This window comes from Motacilla alba, chromosome 3 (assembly GCF_015832195.1).
Source record: "Motacilla alba alba isolate MOTALB_02 chromosome 3, Motacilla_alba_V1.0_pri, whole genome shotgun sequence".
NCBI lineage: Eukaryota > Metazoa > Chordata > Aves > Passeriformes > Motacillidae > Motacilla > Motacilla alba.
Window position 1 is genome coordinate 62307769 of NC_052018.1, and position 22537 is coordinate 62330305.

At 34.9% G+C, this 22537-nt stretch overlaps 1 protein-coding gene across 4 annotated transcripts in view; it reads right to left on the minus strand.

Moving 5' to 3' along the window:
• Nucleotides 1-22537, minus strand: part of VTA1 (vesicle trafficking 1) — a 39244-nt gene that overhangs the window by 13512 nt on the left and 3195 nt on the right. For all 4 annotated transcript variants that reach the window (XM_038131359.1, XM_038131358.1, XM_038131360.1 and 1 more), the window contains exons 2-5: nt 11761-11855; nt 8630-8757; nt 7903-7978; nt 4418-4529 (exon numbers count right to left, since the gene is read on the minus strand). In XM_038131359.1, coding sequence (XP_037987287.1) covers nt 4418-4529; nt 7903-7978; nt 8630-8757; nt 11761-11855 — 411 coding nt within the window. The remainder of the gene's footprint in view (nt 1-4417; nt 4530-7902; nt 7979-8629; nt 8758-11760; nt 11856-22537) is intronic.

Sequence of the window (22537 nt, forward strand, 5' to 3'; positions counted from 1 at the left end):
TTAAAAACAACCAAAAAAAGGTGTTAGAAGTGCTAACCACCAGTAATAACAGTGCCTGCAAGAGGCAAATTCACAAATAGGCAATCTACTTTTTAATCAGGTATATGTATCAAAAGATTAAGCTCAACTGTTTGATTTACTCATTGTGCAACTGGCCAATGTTAAAACTGTATTAAACATAAAAGCAGTTTTGCTTAAGTTAACTCTTCTTAGTCTTTCAAGTGCCCAAATATCATAAAAGCATTGTAGCTATTCTTTCAGCAAAGCAAATATTTAAAATATTCTTTATCAAAGACTAAACTATTAGAAACATTTTAAGATATCCACTCTCAGTATTTGTGAATAGTTTTTAACAGTAGTGCCAGATAGAAGTATTTCAGGCTGTTATAAAAGAACATTTAAATCAACAGAGGTTTTAAATTCTATGGTTAGAATGTCCAATACATAATTGAAAAAAAAAATCTTTTCCAGGGAATGAGAAAGAATGCTACAAAATTAGAAAATTATTTTCTCATGCAGCAGCAATAACCTAGAATTCAAAGTTCCTTACAATTTGCTTAAAAATGCTGAAGCTAGGCTGTGAAACAGTGACACAATTGTTTTACATTTCATTTCAGCTCCAGCTGAGTTTCTTGTCTTGGAACCTCATCAGCTTTTGTGCTTGAATCCCAGCATAATGTACTCACAAGCTCTTTAAATTTTCTGCAGAGCTGCCGTATACCCAGACCACCTGTTTGTTTTTTTTTTTTTATTTTTATTATTTATTTACTGAAGGCAAAATTTTGTGAAATCATCACTGCAGCTCCACAACCAACCATCCAAAGATACTTTTATATAAACAGAGGATTCTAAAGGCTTAATGGCATTCCCTTTCCTTGTGTAAGCAAGCACCAAGCATGAGTTAATTTCAGCAGCTCAGAGCACTAAATACAAAATTAGCAAAATTTTTATAAGGAGTCCAGACTCTTCCAGTTCTCTGGACTCCTATTTTTCATGAGTTCAGAGAATTATAATCAATATAATTTTTTTCTTTGTCTCATTCTGCTGAGTTGTTTCTCTTTTGCTTGAGATGTTGCCAAGGATTCACAATGTAAGGTTCTATTTGAACACTGCTTTTAAAAAACAAACCAAACATGTATTTTTTTTTTCACAACATTGAGAAAAGAACTCAAAACTCCATCACCTTTCCCACACTGTTCTTTTTAGTAGTTGGAACTATTAAGCTTTTCTGAAATGGAAATATAGCCTGCATAATATATATTGCAATGAAGGTGATTAAATTTAATGTATTTACTATGGCTATAGTATGGCTATTTAGGAAGTTTTTTTTCCATTAGTGTAAAACCTTGTTGGATGACCTAGGGCTAATGCTAAGTAACCTTTATGTGTATTCTCGGACTTGTATTCCAACTGCATTAATAAATTAAGCATGTCATTTTAAGGTTTCCATGGTGGCATCCTGACAAAAGCATCCATAAATCCAACAGCACAACTGCATAAAGCATGCCTATGTACTGTAAAAACATCTCCAAGAGTTACAGTATGGTTTTCAAGAATCACAAAAAAAAAAAAAAACAAAACAAAACCCAACTTTGGAAAAAAATGGTAATTTGTCAAGCTACAGAGACCTGGTTTCACTCTGTTTAAACAGACTTTTTCCACATGCGAGGGGAGGAAGAAAATGAGCAAGCAGAAAGGAATGGGGAAGGTCCAGTCATACATTCAAACAATACTGCTTTTCTTCTTACGATGCACAAAGAGGAACTGAAACTCTTTTGTATTGATTCTTTTCATAAAAATTAATTTGCATAAAATTTTTGTCTCAATTATGTGAGACATTATGGACACCTACACCATAAAGCTAACCATAAAAAATAAACATCAACATGTATTTTTAATTTCATTTCTGAGAAAATTAAGAGTGTGAGAAATAATCTCTCTACATGAAATACAATTCAACAAAATAAAAAATCAAAAACCATACTATCAAGTTACATATCTTGCAGGCTCCCTATTAAAAAGGATGTTAAAATTTTGATTCACTCAGCATTTGTGTCCCTTTTAAGATGCATGTAGACATACCCTGGTAATGAAAGCAAAAGTCTTCACCAATTCCCATTACCACTTGTAATGAACTGCAAAGAATACTAAGGATTTGAAGAAAGCCTGAATTCTGCTTTCCTTCCTACAACAGTTTATTTTGTAGCATTGAGCAAGTCAATTACTTCTGTGCATTAATGAAAATTAAGAAAGAGCCTATTTGTTGCTCTATTGAGAAATAATTAGCTTCTACAAGTTGCACACATGGATTTTTAGCAAAAGCTTTATAATGTTTACTTAGAAATTCTATTTTTGCAGTTGTTTAAAATTCAGTTCGCTTCACATACTCAGGTCAGCTTTACCACACTATGAGCCTGACCACTAAAAGAGCACTCATTTAAAGCTGAAAATATTTAACTGAAACTATTCATTACATTCAATATAACAAGAGATTTTTCTCTCACATGTTGCATTCTCCATTAAATCATCAATCTGCTGCAATTTGACAAAGATGAAGTGATGTTTGCAGTTGGAATTGCATCATAAGTATGTCTGGCTACAGCTGCATGGACAGCTAAGGAAAAGGCCTTGGAAAAGACTGTAAGTTGAAGAAGAAATTAATTAGTTTACTAATGCTTCACTTCAAATACAGCTGTGCCTACACTGGAGCACATTTCAGTGGGTAAGATACCCATGCCAGTGTTTAAGTCTGTAGGGTGCCTTTAGGTTAGGAAAACATAATAACAAGAACAAACAAGTAGCTTGGATATAAAACTATCCTACTCGGTATTTGTTCACAAATATTTGAATTTACTTATGTTGCAGTGTTTCTGGAACACTAATATATAAATAGTATTTTATCCAGGAAATTGCAAATAAATTATATTTGGCACCCAGGCTCTTAGACACTATAAAGATAATAATAAACTGAAATAGATGTTCAGTACACATTCTCCTTAAAAAAAAAATCACGATAATATCCTTTTTTTTTAATGTAACACTGTCCAGGACATATAAATTACAATGTGGAGATGCATCAAAATGTGAGATTACATGATGAAAAGATTGAGAACCAGAAGAGAAACTAGTTTTCTAATGTTTTGACATGTTCAGAACAAAAGTACTAAGTAGAAAATTACAAGTCTACTCATAACTTATTAGAAGTAATATTTATATTACTTTATATTAAATTATATTTCATATGTGTGCACAAATATAAATACAGTGGTCAAATATATTTATACATACATTCAGAAAACTTTATGCAGCCACCCCTATAAGGTGGCTCTACAGGTCAGATACATACTCTACAAGGCAGATCTTTCCCTTTAGCACTGTAGATTCTATTGACCCTTTTAATTGGGAAAAATTTGTATTACTAAATCTAAGCTTAAGAGATAAATTAGCATCAGCTTAATTGACAAGCCACAAAGTTTCACATGCCAGCTCAGAGGAAAATGACAAACTATTTGATGGTCTCAGTTGTTCCACTAGGTGTGTGAAGAATGATACACAGAGGTTGATATTGTGCAGAATTAGTCTGTTTTATTCTGCATAGTGAAAATATCCATTCCAATGACATCCTATCTCATAAGAAACCAAACTTTGAAATTTGTATTCAATCTGCATTGAGGAGAAAAGCAAAGAAACTGGTCACTAACAAAACCTATGAAACTGATCACTATCTAAAGCAAAACAACTTGTTCTGACACACACTCAGTTTGGTTAAGTGGATGTCCTTGGAATTAATCTCCTTAACTGTTAGATAAAGTGGGAACCTCAAGGAATCCTGTACAGGGAGCTCAGGTAGCCAGGGGAAGCAACTGAAAACACAAGGAAAAGGAGGATGAGTGAGAAAGAGGCAGAAAACCCAACTCAGTAGACCATAAACCTGTTTTGAAGCTGACATTATTACACAGGGAGAAAGGAGCTGTCTCACAATCAGGTCTTTGCTTTGAAACTGAATTCACTTGCCATCAGTCCCCTTTTAACTCCTACTTAACTTCTGAGAGAGGATAAACTGGCAAAGGGATCATAACTTTACAGAATAGATTTAAAAGAGGGACTGTGGTTGGTGTTAAAGAAATGTATGGTTCTGGCCCAAAGCTGACAATGCCTTCTTAGAGAGTAGCTGTATACAAAATAATAATCTCCACTACAAGGAAAAGAGTACTTTATTAAATAAATCAATCACACAGTAAGGTCCAATAAAAATAACAGCAGGAGAAGCTGAAAAGAAGAAGGCAGTTCATTGTGAAAGGAACATCAAGCTGGGATGCTGTGCTTCCTGAGGGGTGCTCCCTGAAGAACTGTGCATACCACCACTTCACCTTAGCACAGCCTTCCGCTCTTTTATAAAGAAAAGGGAAACACGTACCAAAACTCTCTCCTTCCATTCCAATGGGGCCAGGCTGAGGAGTCTCTCCATTCTTTAAGCAGTTATGAATGTATGCTGCCTTCCACCTGGCGTACTTCCTGTGCTGGGCATTCTGGGGGAGGGAAAAGGCCAGCCATTTTAACCACTCACTTCTGCAAATTAATGCATTCAAAACAGAAATACAGACATCTTTTCCACTTTCTCTGCTGTCATTTGACACCCTTTTAAAGATAAACATGGAAAATTAATAGGCGAATTACAAAAAATAATTAAAATAACAGCTCTAACAAGATCTCAGCATGAAAAGAAAATATGGAGATTTTCCATTAGTGCAGCATATCAGGAAAAGGAAATAAATTATACCAAGAAAAACTAGTACGAAAGACATAGCACTGTGTAGTAATTACTGACATGAAATAATGATGAAAGCTTCCTATCTCCATAAACTTTGATGATTACTTACTTTAGATTTAAATACTTGAAACTTTAAATGCCACTGCTGCTTATCAGAAATATGGAATTTCTTCTAATTATATTATTTTAAAATTTAAAATTTTATTTAAAAGCATCAATACAGAAAGGCTGAGGTAACTGCAGATTAATGTGATTTGTTTGCAATATTCTATGACATTGAGGATTTTCCGTTTTGTTTTTAAAAATATACTTTACTGCTCCTAAGTGCAACTTTTAGCATGTCAAAACATGAAAGGAAGATTGGCCACTTTGTATCTCCTGGGCAGTTACAATAGGGTTTAATCCAGGAAGAACTGTCAATTGATGCAAGAAATATTAAACTGATTATGCAAATCAATTGCTTTGCCAACAGTTGTATGGGAAACAATCAGTTCTGACAGTTATGAGGTAATATAAATCAAGGATCAAGGCTGAATATAAACATTAGAAATGTGGAAAGATTAGTGGAATAATTTGCCCAAATGAACAATGCAGGCTGGGATAGCATGGTTCACACCAATGCCAAAATTTTAAAAATTAACTTTTTATTTAAAAAAATAATAATTAATTTGGAAATTAAATCCAAAGTTTTTAAGAAATTAATAAACTGAAATTCAATACTGTACTTCACAAAGCCTATTGCACGTCATCTAGAACAGGGTACAGAGACACAATACAAAAGGTATCTCCAGCAAGTTCCCTTGCTCATATTTAATACATTGTATCACCCAGGATGCTCACACAATCCAAGAGAAAGATCTGGTCTTCATTTTTGAAAACAAGATGTTCTCCATAAAAAAAGCCTATTCTGATGACATATATATTCAAGTGCATTCACTCTACCTCAAAAAGAAAAGGTGCAAATGGAAAACATGGCTTGCTGGTAAACTTTGTTTTAATAATAATTTCTGGTCAGTCAGTGCTACAGATTAAATTCCTTCATTTTTAACAAACACTCCAGAAACCACAAAATGCAGAAAACACATACTCAGGGCAGGCTACCTTTTAGAAAAGATTATTATGCAATATTTAAGAGCCTGTACATCTCCCCTCTATTCTAGCATGGCGATTATTTATTGACAAAGTGTGAAGATGCAGTTGTATCAGGTGTCCATCCTAGGTGCTGGCAACTCAGCATGGCAGGAGTGGTGTCTGTGAGGACAGGCCAGGGCTGCCCCACGCTGGATAAAAGCAGCTCTAGTGCACCCACCTGGGACACAGCTGAAACATCTCACCATCTGGTGGTACCCCTGGGAGAGCATATTTAAGGACAGGCCAAGCACCCCCAACCCTGGCACCAAAATGATGGATGGAGAGAGGAGAATGGAACAAAGTGTTCGATGTCTGTCCTGCATCCCGACTGCAAAGTTTATCATTCCAGAACTGAGAAGTCAAATGCTGTTGGTTTGGTTTGTTTTCAACAAGCACTGCTGTCCCTTTTCAGAAGGCTGCCCTATTGAATGAATGTTACTCCTGAGGTAAATGAAAAGAATGCTGCTATTGCAGAGCTTCCTACTGCTCTGATCTGTGTCTTGTAAAACACATCTTCCTTTTGCCTAGTTCTAATATGGAGATATAGAACAACCACTCTTCATCTATGACACAATCCATTCACACTACCCAATAATCAAACACTTGCCATTTAAAAACATATATATTATGCTCAACACCCATTTTCTGATTCTAGGTGTCAAATACCTGCTTTCTATGCCTTCCGCTATTGCTTTAAAAGCCTTTTAATAGTTGACAGTCCACATATGAAGGCAATTTCAACTATCCATTGAAAAAACAGGCAGGCAGTCTGAATATAGATGTCATACTCTATAACCAGGTGTCAGGCTGAATTTAACTTAGGCTGAAAAAAACTTCTGCAAAAGTCTAAGACAGTCAAGTCATACTTCTCCCATCATCCCTTTACATGAGAATGGATAAATAAACTGTTGAAATGTAATGATGCTATACAGAGGAGCAAATATTTTCTGTATTTCTTGTACACTCTCTTTTATCATTGGTATTCACCAATTGAACAAAATGAGAGAATTCTGTTTCTTTCCAATTACAAAGCATTTCTGTCCTTTCAGCATCAACAACAAAAAATCCCAACACACAACAGAAAATGTACCACTGCTAGCATTTTGCACTGACATTTGTAACAATTTTTTCCATCTTCAAAGCAGGATTGCTTCAGGTACTCTGAGGACTCAATTGATCAGTGCAGTGTTCTGTGCACTGGATTCCTACAGACCAAGATGTTTTTTTTTTTTTCAGTCGAATTCAATGTGCAAATATGCATTCACTCTCTGGCTCTAGAAAATGTTATTGCTGGATCTAGCAAAGGATGTCAGGGTGCAGAGCAGATGGTTTTAAGAGAACACATCAAAAAGCAAACTTATTTGTGCCTCTCAATAAGATGAAAATTTTGGGTTGGTAGTAGTCTCAGGCTACGGAAGGTGGCGAATCTTGCAGGAACTCTTCACCAAGCATTTCTCTTGAGTAAGGCCTATCTTTAGTATCTACACTTACATCCTATAGTATTCCAGAGTGCACCACTATCAAGACCATGCTTTACCTTCTTTCCAATATTTACAAATGAAAGTAGCCACAACAACTGCATTTTAAACTGAGCAAGTACAACTGCACTTTAGGCACGCTTACCAGATTGGGGATTTACATACAGGATGCCAAGCCTGTGAATTTCAAGCAGGACATGGAAAAAAGTGAATGTGGACAAAGCTGGGAACCTTGCATCATTTTTCCCCCTATAAGCATTCCTACTTGCTCAATGTAATGCTATGTGTCCCACAGTAAAAACAAAACTTTGAGTTTCTAATTGATACTTGTCATAAAGCATCTTCTAACAGATGTCTAGTATTTCATCTGCAATTTATTTGAAATAATTAGCATGATTCTTTATGGCTTTCGAACAAGTATTTGACTACAGTGTTCTTTTAAATTCATATTCATGACGCATAAAAGCAATGTCTGTGCTTGGAAAAGCAGTCAGATAATACACTCCTATGCCTGACACTTACCTCCTCAGAGAGCTCCCCAAATACCGTTAGAACATCTATCAGGAGACTTGCAGTATAAAAGGACTTTATCATGTTTCTGCAAAAAAGAAAGCATTTTGCTAACTTGGCAATGTCAGTGTCTCAAAATCACATTTCAGGTGCTGTAATCTTAGACCATACTGGCTTATTTCAAGCCAAACATCGCTTTTTTTTTTCTTTTAATCTGATGTTACAGAAGCTGCTTCACAACATTTAAATCTAGCAATATTGATTATTCTCCTAACTACCATGCAGAAAATGTTCGGCATTTTTTAAAACTGGTTACATGTTCTGCACTTAGTTTCTAGCTTGGAATTTGTAGAACATCAGAAATCCTGTATTAGCTTAGAAAAAATACATGAACATGCCATAGTAATTGCTGTAAACCAAAACACATAATGGATCATCACAACTATTTTACTATCACTGGTCCACAGAAACTATAATATGCTTGATAAAATAAAGCACAATATTAGCCTGTGGTTTTAGAAGGCTTGGCAGTAGGTAAGCAACTCCCTAAGGAGCATAAGGAGGAGGATACCAGTTAATGTGTGATGTTGGAGACCTATAAGTAGTAACAAATTGAGTTTTCCAGAAGAGAAAAGAATGTATTAAATCTCAATTCTTGCTTCAGTTCAAATTAAAGAGTTTGGGTATTCACATTTCCTGACCAGTATCTTCAGAAAAGGAAAAAAAGATTTTCACCTACTTATGAAATTGCCCAGCTCTGTCTTCATTGTCTGCATACAAAAACATTTTCAAGGCATAATTCTCCACATGAGCAGAGCCAACAATTTCCTGAGTAATTGCCTCATTATCACCAAATTGCTTTTTCATCTGAAAAAATGTTGGAAAAATACATTAATTACTTTATTAGACCTTAGGAATTCTGCAAACACAAAAAGAACCTGCTGATTTAAACAAAATACAATTTAAAAAGAAACAACTTACACTTTGTTTTACAAATCTGCAGCTACTAATATAACAAATGCTAAAAGCAGCATGGGAAAGAGAACTCACATTGTTTTGGAGAGAGAAATATTACAAATAAGTAGCTCTGAATCTTCAGTCACAAAATGCTTAGAAAAACCACCAACACCCCAACATCTTCTCCACCAAAGTTAAAAAACCCCACAACTACAATGCTGTGAAGGAACAGCAACAGATATTTTTCCTCTTAGTATATGAAAGACCCAGCAAGCCTGTGTCAAGATTCAACACAGGCTTGCTGGTAAAGTAATGCATGCTTTATAAAGGTGCTGTAGAACAGAGTCATCATGTATCTCTCCTCTTGTAAGGTTATTTCGCTGCAGTTCATTACATCTTTCAAAGTATCTGAGCCCTACCTTGACCCGTCTAGTGACCTATGGATTTACTGGAATTTTCAGTGTAAGCAGCGTATTTCAATTCAAAGAACTCTTTTCAAAGATGTTAGAGTACCAGAATCCTCAGGTTTCCTAATAAAAATCAGTAAAGCAAACAACCCTCTAACAGTTACAACAGGTGGATTTACAGCTTCTGAATAGGCTCACTGTTTGCACATACGGAAATCTCAGGTTATCCTTAGAGAACAAAAACAGGAACACTGCATGATACTAACCTGCAGCCTTTATTTTGCCAAAAGATTTAAAAACAATCTCTGAATGGCAGTTATTTTTCACTGTGCGTGCAAAGAAAATTTTAATCATGCAGGCAGCATTTCCATATTTTTAAGATTGCTGCCAACTTTCTAAGACATAGAATGTTGCCAGGAGAGTTACTTCATTTCAGTAGTTAAATATAAGCTTTCCAAACAGAATTTTAAATTTAAAGACTTTAATCAAACTACTTACTCTATGCGGTTTTCAAAAAGTATTTGTTTTACAAGTGTAATTTTCTTGTGAAAGTACCAAAATTTGTGTGTTAAAAGGAAACACTCAGACACTGAAGCTAACTCAGGAAGAAAACTGTTTGCATACACATCTATTTCCCCAGCCTATCTGTATACCACATTCAGAAAAGAACTGATTACTATACTCGGTTTGATGCTCAATTATTTCAAACACACAACTGACACTGTAACATGCACTTGTAAAAGTACTAAAGTTAACCAAGCTGTTTACTGTTAAAATTATCCTTCACACAATCTGTGATTCAATACAGCAGTACTGGTGTTTTAAATGCTGATACAAAATTTCAACCTAAAACTCAAGGCATTTAAGCTTAATCTTAAAAAAAAAAATTAAACTGCACCCCTCTGTGCCCCCTGGTGGTTATGGGCAGACTCAAAACAGCAGCTCCTAAATTACAGCAGGGGTCTAATTTTTCCATAAACCCCAACTTCCTAGCCCCAAAACCTACTCTATTAGACTTGACTAGGAGTGCTCTCTCCATCTTCAACCACCCGGATACATAGAAGAATATTCAATACCTGTGCATGAGCTGTCACACAGACAATCTTACTGGTAACCAAAAGGTGGAACTATAGATTTTTGCTGCTTTTTTAGTATTTTCAAATTTGAAACAGAAGGGGTAACTGAACCCTCTATATTAACTGCTGTAGTACCACAGTAACCCAGCAATTCCCAACGTTTTGTAGGAAATGAAGAGCAAAATATTTTTGAGTTTTAATCTCACCTTTCCTGCTATGTCTCTCTCCCTTTGAACACAAACCCCACTCCTTTTAAAGATGTCAAAATCCAATGAAACAACACACCAAGAAATCACTGTACACTGAATTTTCCATTGCAAAAAATCAGTGATAAAAAAAGCAAGAAGCACAAGTTATGAAAAAAAAAAAAGACAAATGGTTCAGGTTTCATTTTTTTTTCTGAAGAACCACAGAATGGTTTGGATTGGAAAGGACCTTAAGGGTCATCTAGTTCCAACTCCCATGCAGTGAGCAGGGATGCTATTCACTAGAAGAGGTTGCTCAGGACCTATGCAACCTGGCCTTGAATAATTCTGTGGGCAAGCGGTCCATCTTTCATAACTGAAGGCTGTTATACTAGTTCCACACAAACTCGTCAGGCACTGCCAGACTTTGGATGGAATCACCGATACTGAACAGAAAAAGAACTGCTGCTTCATTTTTCAACACTACTTTCTGCTTCCAAATGAGCACTTAGACCTTAGAATCAAAAAACTTCTTCCTTTGAGAACACTGAAAACTACAGAGTATGAACATAACCAACTCCTGTAACTTAAACTGACCACCTGTACTACAACTTTACCTTTCTTTGTTTAACTCTCTTCTATTTAAGGCTTTTAATAGTATCAGGTCCATTCAGAAGAGCATGGCATAGCTATCCTTACCCACACAGATTAGAGTGTGCTTACAAGAATTTATAAAATAAAATCTCCAATCTCTAGTACAGGATACAATCAGAAGTATCTTTATCTTTTAAAGAGCATTTTTAAAAACTCCCTGGATATAAAAGTTTAGGTTAGAGAGTTCAAAAGCATCCCAGGACTAGGATATTAAGTCCTAGAGCAGCGAAAATAACTGTACAGACTTCAAGGAATCAAAGGCAAATGAATTTTAAAAAGTCTTCTAGAATATCTGCATTAACTTCCTCATGAATTATGATTTGTCATGAGAACATGTATAAATAAAGCACTGTAATTTATGCTGTCTACACAAAATCTTATGGCAAAATTTCAATTATGTTTGTGCATGCATACCCACATAGAGCTTTATCTCCTTCCAATCCTTCTGCAATTTATTACATACAAGTGAAGTTCATGCAGTATGCTTGCATGCAGAATAGCTGCAGAGAAGACACGGTATTTCCAGAAATTGAAATAAAAATTATATTAGCATTATGATCGTTTTTGAGGAAAGCAGTAAATTCTACTTACAGCTTCCAACTGATCCATAAGTTTGGATAAAAATTTACGGCATTCCGGCGTTTTACTGTCAATCTTCATCCCTGTCTGCATTGCATACAAACGACCTTGAAATGATACAAAACACACAAAAAACACTGGAAGTCATTATCTAAGGCAGAACCCTTAAGCAAACAATGCAATGCCCCCCAACACACATGAAAGACAAACTCATGATTTAACCATATACTGTCTCCAGTACTAGTGAGCACTGACAGCAAAATGTAAGGTTTGGCCTTGCAGAGATACTAGGAGATAGTTCAGGGAGATTTACATTTTATTTTTTCCCCAATGACTATTCCTACTCATTTTAATGATGTTTGTATCACTGTTATGCAATATCAAGTGCTTTTATAAACTACCACCAACCTCACTTGCAACTCACCTGAATAATACCTTCAAAGTGATTTGAGAGAGTGCATGGATATAAACGGAACTCCATGCAGTAGGAGCCAGTTATCCTTAAAAGCCTTGAACAAATGGTACTAAGCACCTACTATCTCCATGTATATGCATACACACCATCAAAACACTCAAGGCACAAACCTGATCTTTACATCAGGCAAGACAGACTTTATCAAACTTTCCCTCCAAGTAGAGTTGCCAGTTTTTAGTAAGATCTTGACCATAAATGATTAACATCTTCTGATTAAAAATTATCTTTTTACTACCAAAAAACTGTGAGTTTTAGATTTGCACATTGCAGAACTTTATAGGCTTCATGAAACTGTGGGCAAACACAAGCAAGCATTACATGCTAGGATTAACACACACCGAGAAGGGAAAATAGCCAGAAACATTCAGTAATCAAATGCAGAACATTTCCCACAAAAAAAAAATATTTCTCTCTCACTTCTGACTCTTAAGGGAGTCCTACAAAACACTTCCAAATGCAGAGTTTAAGAATAAAAAGCTGTAACTCCACCAAATATTGTCATGAGGTAGTCATTATGGAATACCCCATATCCTTCTTGCGGGACACAGAGTTCTGCAAGCAATCCTAACTTACCCCACAGCTTTAGTTAGCATCTTGTTCCTCCCAAGCACCTCTTCACACATTACAAAGAATCTTTTTCCTTCAAATTACCTCAGTAAACATGAATAAACACAATTGCTGTCACACTGCGCTTATCCTGATGCTTGCTGCAGAAGAAAACATTTCATACTCACAAGCTTGTCTGCCTTTTCCATCTATTAGCAATTTGTCTAATAAAATTAAATCTCTTTCTACAAAACATAAGAATCTGCTGGTTAGTGCCATAATTTAACTAACTTTTCTGGATTTTTAAAGTAGTATTTCCTATTTTATATACAACTGAGTGTTCAAACCAGACTAAGCATAAATTCCTTATTTGGGACTGCAAAGCTCACTTATTTTTGAATATTAAAGCTGTTGGGCTGCCTAACCATTTAAAGACACTCTCCCTGAAAAATAAAATACTTGTGCTCTCCAGTGCCTCTCTATTTTTACTATTACAATGTATAGAAGGATCTAGCATCTTCGTATTCAAGTTTTCAGTAAAGAACAACCAAGTGAAAGTCCTGAACAAAACTAAAGGAATTACTAAAAACTTAAGAACAATACAATACTTGACCATGACAAATGGAAGAATTTCTATCTAGGTTTCATCAAGTGACATTACTATTAAGTTAATTACTCATAGGTACTCTTAAGCCCACCTAATTTATCTTCAGGATGCTGATATGTTAATGTTAAACACTACAAAACTAGCACATGTGAGGTTGAAATTAGATTTCCAAGACAGTCAAACACAGAGAAAGACAGAATTGCATCTAAGGCACTAAAATTATTATTAAAAGCAATCATCAATTAAAATACCATCATCACATGACAAGGAGCTAATTCACAGTCTTCAATTTAATTGAATTTTAAGTACATACTTGATTGTAAGCTCCCCTGAACCCATTTCATGGTATAATATAACAATATAAAACTTAAGAATTAACATAAGGTTGCTAAACCTATGAGCCATCTAGATCAGTTATTTCTTTTTGATGGGTGGCAAGATCAGATATTTTCAGGCAAATAAATTAATTTTAGACTGATATGCATTAGGGTGACAAATTCAAAATACATTTGTTCATTATGGGATATAGATTCACCTTACTTGCCAAAGTATGCATCTTCAGATCTCATCCATAACTCATTTACATAAAAAGGACTCTGTCTCCATATAAATGGATCTTGCAAATGTCTTTAACCTTGATCAGTTTAAAAATTAAAATATCTTCTACATTGTAACTGTTACTCTTGTGTTACCAGTATGTGGGTTTTTTCACTCTCATTGCAAATACATCCATTTAAATTGTAGAAGCCAGATAATTTTTTCCTTCACTAATATCCCAAGGGGTGTATTTACAGGACTGAAACATCTGTACACTCTGTATAAAGCCTTGAAAAAACAGCCCTTTCCTGTCTTAGGATTTCAGCATCTGAGAAAGACTTTCAGACTCCTTCAGGTACTCCAGTGAAGAAATGCTGAACAACTCTTGAACACACAAAAATAACATGTCAGAGAACATGTTATATTTAATATAACAGAAACAAGAAAAATGTTTTTCTTGTCCATATATTAGTTTACACTGTGGGTGACACCAAGCAATCTTCCACACCAACACCATCCTCCTAACAAAAGATTCTAGGACCAAGGTACCCAAGGCTCCTAGGTTGTTAAAAATCAAAGTACTATTATCCAAAGAAAGAGTCAAGAAAGAGTGAAGGTGCTCTTGCAGCAGCAGCTCTAAGATACCAGGAACAGAGACATCCTAGAGACAGACTATTAATGTCACCTGAGATTAAATTAAATGCGTTCCACCTGTCACAGCAATTACATTTCTGTGCCACACAACTGACCACAGTAGACAGTTACCACATGCAGCCACAAAGTCCCAATTTGTATCACCGCCTATAGAAACTGTTAAGATTTCCTGAAAGATCTTATTAAGAAGCAAAAAAGTCAAAGCACACTGAAGTTACCCTAACAAGAGAGTCTACTGTGATCTTCAAAAGCTTTTGAAGTCTGGAATTTTTGCACGCTCACTTCTTCACATACATTTATATGTTTAAAGAAGGACTAACCTGTCCAGAGACAGGCCTCTGATAGGCCGCCATTCAGATAAAGGCAAAAGCTATTCCTTTTTTGTCAAGTAAGTGGTGATCAAGAAAGAGCACGAAGTCTGTGAAAACAGCTATTGACAGAGTATCACTACCTAGTAGCATTCAGAGCCAAAAGGTAGTCTTGGCTTAGATGCTGTTGATAAAACCTTATTGCAATGAAAGATGACACAACCTTCAGGTCAGGAAATGCAAAGCAGACACTACCAGTCAAAATCTCCACAAACATCAGTTTCAGTTGATGAACTGAAGAAACAGAAGAAAAGTACACTCCACCAGTTTGAATCTCATCAGTGACACACAGAATGTTGTTACGTATATTTAGGTACACTTACTGCTTTACTCAGTGCTGCTCTAATCAAAAGTAGGGCTTTGGGATCGAAAATCTCTACCATTAAACTTACCAAACAAACAGAAGGTGAAATAGTTGAAAAACTGAAAGGACTAGAGATTTCTAGGAAAAAAAAAAAAACAAAATAGGAAGAGGAGGAAATAAATTGGTACTTATGGTACTTATCTTGAAAGACAATACTGAAATAAATATAATAACCTTTTAATGTTTTAAAATTTTGCTTTTGAAATTATCTGTATGAAAAGCAATATGGGAGTGAAAGCAGTAAGTAATCCTTTGCCTTACAGACAGCAGGAAAAAGCATCTACTAGTTATACTTTTTTTCATTTTTGAGTATTACTATATCATATTCATAAGGAAAATAAATAAATTTATTTCCAAATGCAAGTTCTTCCACATCTGTGTCTTCTGTTATCCTCTCTGCTCTAATTTTGAAATGTCCCAAGTATTCTACAAGAAGGCTATCTGTAAGACTGTGTTGGTTTTGATACTACTACCTTTGCCAGTTAAGGTGTTCTCTTGCATATCTTTTATGTGTGCTTGATCACACAAGTATTAGTTATTGTAAAAACACATGATTGTAACTGAAAAACGTGTTTTCACCTAGTGAAGTAAATCTAATAATGTCCTTTTCCTGCCTAACTTGCAGCAAACGGGCAAATGCACCTCATAACTAAATTTTCGGCAGCAAGAGCAAAACATACCTTCCCTTTGTTAATATCATCAGTCAAATTTTAAACTAGCAATTAATGGTCAAAGAACTGTCCTCCATGTTTACATTGACATGTAATCTCAGTAGCAAAAAACTCATGAGTGAGAGATCAAAAATTTACCACCTCCAGGATCTCCACTAAGAAAGCCTACAGTGACATGAGTTCAGTTGCCCCCTTTCCCCACATACAAAAGAAAACTAATTATTTACATTCCATTAAATGGAATCAGCTGCTCTGATTTCTGTAATATTGCAAAAGCAATGGACAGTATTATTACTGTGTTTGCTAAGTCACACAAAACTTTTGCTTCAATGGAAGTGGTTCAATTTCTAATAAGTGGAAAGTAATCTCCTGAACAATATAGATGCCACAAAAGAAATCCTCATAGTGTTATGTATTACAAATGAATTGTTTTACCTTATAGAATATGACACTTGAAAGGCCATTTTACATCAAAATAATTTTGGTTTCCTCTTCAGAACTTCTCTATACATTAAACAAAATGTTTAAAGTGCTTGTCCCTAATGACCAGTGACACTGTTAAAACTAAAGAACTTGACTTACAGGAGGCATTTGTTTAGGAACTTCTAATAAAAGAAAATCCTCTGTGAACAGCCAAGCTTCTGAAAATGTTGATGTAAAAGAAAACTAAACCCATACAAGGTAGCTGCAAAAATTTTCAAGTTTTAAAGCCTAAATGTATATGAAGAATGTAGATAATCTTGGAATTAAGTGACCTGTATTTCTTATCTCTCTTCACTATTTATGATTAAGATCTGGAATATCTGGGATCAAACAGATGAATGAAGTTATTCCTCCTTTTTGTTTTATGCATTCAGTTTTATAATAGATACAGCTATTTTTTGCCCCTCTCTATTCAAACTAAGTAGCAAAAAAGACTTTTATGTGGCCAACAAAGTAGTGCTGTATGTGCAGAAATTAAAGTACTAAGGAGGTAAAGGAGGCTAGAGAGAGCTAATGTTTAAATATTAAATAACATCAGAAGTAGAGCTAAAGTCACTTGTAATTTTACACACAAAGACACAACTGTTTTGCCAATTATTAACTAAGAGTTTGCTCAGAGTTTGTAGACAGGACATTTATCTTCAAATTCATAAAGACTTGGCAAGTAATCATTCTCACAAAAATGTTTTGCCAAGACAACTACAAAATATACATCTTGATTTGCTGCCCTTAATCTTTGTTCAGTAAATACTAAGTGTGGGTGTGCTGGCTGGAATTATACAGTGAGCTTTACAGAAACTTCTCTGCCTTTATTTATGTCACGTAATACCATGTTATTTTTCCTTTGCTAATACACAGCACAATTTCAGAGCAAGTATTTTGTCTCTAGTATGTGCCAGACATTCATTCCTCATACACAGTAAGTTACTCCAGATTTATGTTTGGATAACAACTGAAACTCCCCTCACTCCCATTTTAAACTAAATTTGTGCCAAGTAAAAAATACAGGAGAACAAAAGTTCCAGCCAGCAAGCATGCACAATAGGTTTATTCTCTATCTTCTAAATTCTGTCCTACTACCCATCTTTCTTTTTCCTGGTCTAACAGGATCAAAAGATTATACTTCTTTTTTCCTGTGTGTATTTAATTCTCTAGCATAGAAAATAAATTATTGGCAACTGAAATATTTTTCACATTTGATAGTAACAAACTGACATAGAATAGTAACAAATACCATCGCAATAAATTTTAGTGATATTTTGATTCTGATTAAGGGATGAAAGCTTTACCAGGCCATAATTTATTACTCATTCATATTCTACATCCCTTTGTCAAACCACTGACAGAAAAAAGTTTGTTAAATGCTTGGTAAAGGAATCCAACAGCTGGAATACAAATGTGGGAAGCAAAGGGCACAAAGACATTAAGTTGGATTCTACTCAAATCCAAAACTACTGGAAACATTTTCAAATAAAAATGCTCTTGCTCTCATAAACATTAGTGCGTCATATTTCAATCATGTAATTTCTGCATTCAGGTCATAAATATATTTCTACATGGCTAAGTCTATGCTGTCTGAATTCCAATACTTTTACAAATAGATTTAATACACTGACAAAAAAACTTGGAAGGTCTTACATTGTCTCTTCATTACATGATGCCAAAGGAAACTTGCAAAAGACAAGACATTAGGCTGGCTGAAAATCTAAAACATTCCAGAAAAACCAAATTATTTTCAAATACTTATTTTCAAGTGAAATTAACTTAGGGAAACCTGTAAGGAAAAAAAAATGCAAAATTGGGGAAACAAAGACTACAAAAAATATAATTAAGAAACTCAAAAGAAGATAGCATCATGACCCTCTTGACTCCCAGATTCTTTTATGGTATTCTAAATTTTACTGAAGAAAATGAGTGGGTAACATTATAGTATGTTATATGCTAGACAAATTTTATTAAGTCAAAATTATCTCAAATTCCTCTTAAAACTCCTGAAAATTCAAGTAAGTCCCCTTACAATTCACAATAATAATAATAATAATAATAATAATAATAATAATAATAATAATAATAATAGCAGCAAATTATAGACAAGCAAAATAGGCAAAAAAAATTTCCAATGACAAACAAGACTGCTAACTATTAAGGTTAGATGACAAAACAAATAACATAGCAATACCTACTATGAATCTCAGGAAATGACTATATTCTACACTACCACACTTCAGTCTGGTTTAAGGACTTATTTTGGTCCTGTAAAATTTGAGTACCAGTGTATGTACAATTCACAATCTTCTAAGCTTTTCTACAATATTTAAACTACCTGTATTTTTAAAAGCTCATCTCTACAGTTAAATAAAGAAAATAAAATATTTCGAACTAAAACAGAAAAACTACATTAAACATAGGATTTATAGCAATTGAGATCTCCAGAATGTGAAAAGAGGAGAAGGCAGCTACTCTGGATTAGTTGTGGTCAAGTCAGGAGGATAAAACAGCTCTTAGTGATTAGACCACAAATCTGAAACACCCTCTTCTTTAGTTTAAACTGGAAGAAGCCTATTTCATGTCTTTAGACTACTCTGTGAGGTGAACCAAAGCACCCTAGATGACCAGAAGATAAGCTTCCAAAGTGTACTTCTGACTACTGTGATGGCTACCAGCATCCACAGCCGAATTAGGAGAAGTGCTGCCAGCAGGTTGAGGCAAGTGACCTTTCCATTCTACTCAGCACTGGTGTGCCACACCTGCAGCTCTGGGCTCGCAGTACGAGACATGGGAAGGGCCACAAGGCTGAGGAAAGGCTAGGGACATGTCACACCAGGAGAGGCAGAGAGCTCAGATTGTTTAACTCTTGGAAAGCAATGGATCAGAGGGTCTTACCACTGATGAGAGGAGGTTGGCAGTGGGGAATGAAAACAAAGCCAGACCCTTCTCAGTGGTGTCTACTGTCAGGATGAGAGGCAATAGGCTCAAAATGAAATACAAGAATTTCCAGTTAAACATAAGAAAAATCTTCTACTGTCTGGGTAATCACACACTGGAACAGGTTGCTCCCAGCAGTCATGGAGTCGCCATCCTTGGGGATGTTCTAAAACTGCCTGCACACAGTCCTGACCAAGTGATTATGCTCTGAACAGGGCACTGCACGAGGTGATGTACAAAGCCCTCCAACCTCAACAGTTTCATGATTCTGCATATCAGAATGTTGACACTGATGCATTCCTCCTTCAAAGGCAGCAGCATACCTCAGACAGGAAAAGACAGTCGTTAATTCTACTTCCAAAGAAGTAAATATTTAGCAAAAGATGGTGAATTATATGATGGAAAAAAATGCACCTTAGTACACTTACACTATACAAGTGAAATTTAAGAGTTTAACACAAATACATGTAACTCAGAAAAGGATTCAATCTCTGAAGTACACTTGTCCTATATGTTCTCATTCCTATCTCTGTTAGAACAGATTATTTTAAAATATTACCTATATAATCAAAGCAAAGCCCAAAATACTACACAACAGTTAATATCGTCTTAATTTTTGCCACTACCCACAGTCTGCTTTAAGGATTGTGGAGTTTATACAATTATCTTAGTTATTCCCACCACTTATTTAGCTTTTCTGTCTCCACAGACAAAGCAGTTTTAAGAGCACAGTCTTCCCCAGTTATAAGTCTTTGAAATAAACAGAGCAAGCAAACAGATTGAAAACAGAAAAAACTAGAAAGCAAAGGGAAAAGTATAAAGTGAGGAAAACTTTTAGCTTATACTCATAGCAGAATCAAGTCTCACAGTACACTATGAAATTGGTATTTACTTAAATATCTGACTTAAACATATTAACTTACCTTAAGAAAAGAACAGATTAAATCTATTCTTCTGTATGTAAGTTTCAATAAAAGCCTTTAAAACATTTGTTGTATTAATAGTCCACAAAATAGTTTTCTGCCACCAGCAATATGAGAATATGGAAAAAGTACTTTTACAAATGGACTATATAAAACTAGTACAAAAGATGAATATTGAAACCAGAAAGCTTAGGTATTTGATCATATTAGATATGGAATTCTACAAGCCCATTTTTTTAGGCATTTCAATGCCACAATATCCCAGTATAAACAAGGTCACTAAGAATGTGCTGAATCTCTCCAAATACCAGTTACTTTTAATGTTACTTCTTAATTACATGCATCTTCTAAATTAATCATTCAGAATGCACCAAGATCCAATAAAAATAGAATAATTTAAAAGCTCAATTAAAATATTTGATCATTATTAGTCATTCCTATTAAGAAGGACTAATTGGATTGGTAAAGGATAAGAATTGGTAAAAAAAATTGGTATTTCAGTTGTGAAATTGCACTGTAACTATATTTCCCAAATTCTTAGTCTGGCCAAGAACTTCACAGTCCTTTTTTTTGTAATAATAATACTAAAAAACTCTTATAATTTGTATGCAGAGAGAAGCTTGTTTCCAGGTGTCTGACTACACTTGAAAGTGACAAGCCAGTACATTTAACAGATGGATATTTCTGTTAAAAGCTGAATGACTTTTGGTTCAAGAGGTTGTCAACTAGTTGTGGAATAAAAGTTGTCTCTTGCTTTTCTCTCTTGCTTGATCTCACAAAACCACAAATATTAATACAAGAGTCTGGAAGCATTTCTCTGATGCTTTTCCATCTCAAGAATTAGAAAATTGAGGATTTTTTCATACCTCTTTTATACAGATCATAGCTACTGGTCTTACATTATTTTTTTCTGATGTTTAGTAGACCTGTAAAGTAAAAATCACTACACTTTGCTTTTTTAAAGTTACTAGAAATACAATTTCTCACACGAATTCATTGACTATCCAAACACTGTTCATGAAACATCAGTCCTTCTCTGGCAACTCACTGGCATTTTCTCAAGACTTTTGAATTAGAATGTTAATGTTCAGTAAATACAGACTACCACACATCTTTGCAAAGAGATTAGCAATGCAACTGGAAGGCAGAAACAACAGCCATTAATTAAAATCTTGCTTTGAACTCCAAGTTTTCGGAAGATACAGTTACCTCTCAAACCTTGCAATTTGTAAAAAAACAACCAAAAAACCAACACATCGGTCCAACTGCTTAGGCCACAGTTGGAGACATGACTTCTTCAGTTATTACACACCAGAGATTTTTTTTTTATCAGAGCCTGCCTCCTTGTGTCTGCAAAATAACATCTCAAAGTAGTCAAACAGTTAGACTCAAGTAAGTTTTTAACATAAAAAGTTATTTTATTGACTACCAATTACATATTTGCCCTTTGCTAGGCAACCAATGTAGCATACTTTTCAGGTATTCCATTATACCTGCTGAATAAACTGACCTTTACTGAACCTGAAATAGCTACATACTTAATGACAATGATTAACAAATAATACAAAAATGAAAAAAGTATCATATGGGGAGGAAACCACTTAAAATAAGGTGGCAGATTTCCAGAGTGCTGGACACTTACATTAACTATTAAGTGTCTAATCTCTTTAAAAGGAGAATTATTTTGTGAGATCATGTCCTACTAAAATTTTTTTAAAATAAACCTGGTTTCTTTATTTCTCTACAGCCTGTGTTCTGGGTAGAAGAAATGTTACAATCATGTGAATTTATGGTGCACACTGTCTGGAAAAAAAGTACTTTGATTACTTCAATCAATTACATCCATCTACTAACAATAGATAGGGCTAAAAAGGTAACGGTATACACACAACATATAAAGCTACTGAACATATTCTGCTTTGAATCTGGATACCTAAAAAAGAGGTTAAGAATGAAGGTTTTGTAAGGATTACACAGGATTACAAGCAATAAACCAGCTTTTACATTTTTGCAATGTGGAAGTACCACAACAAGAAGTGTTGTGTTGGAGTGCACAAGAACATTGATGTTCAACATTTTACTTTTCATGTGGAAAATTATGTGGCAGTTGAAAAAGACAAGTAATCCCCGTTGTAGCTATTTGTATTGTGTAAAACAGATTAATGTTAATTAAATTAGTTTCTGTAAATCAACATATGCCAGCAAAATCAAAAAAGCAGGACTCCTGCCTTTGCCC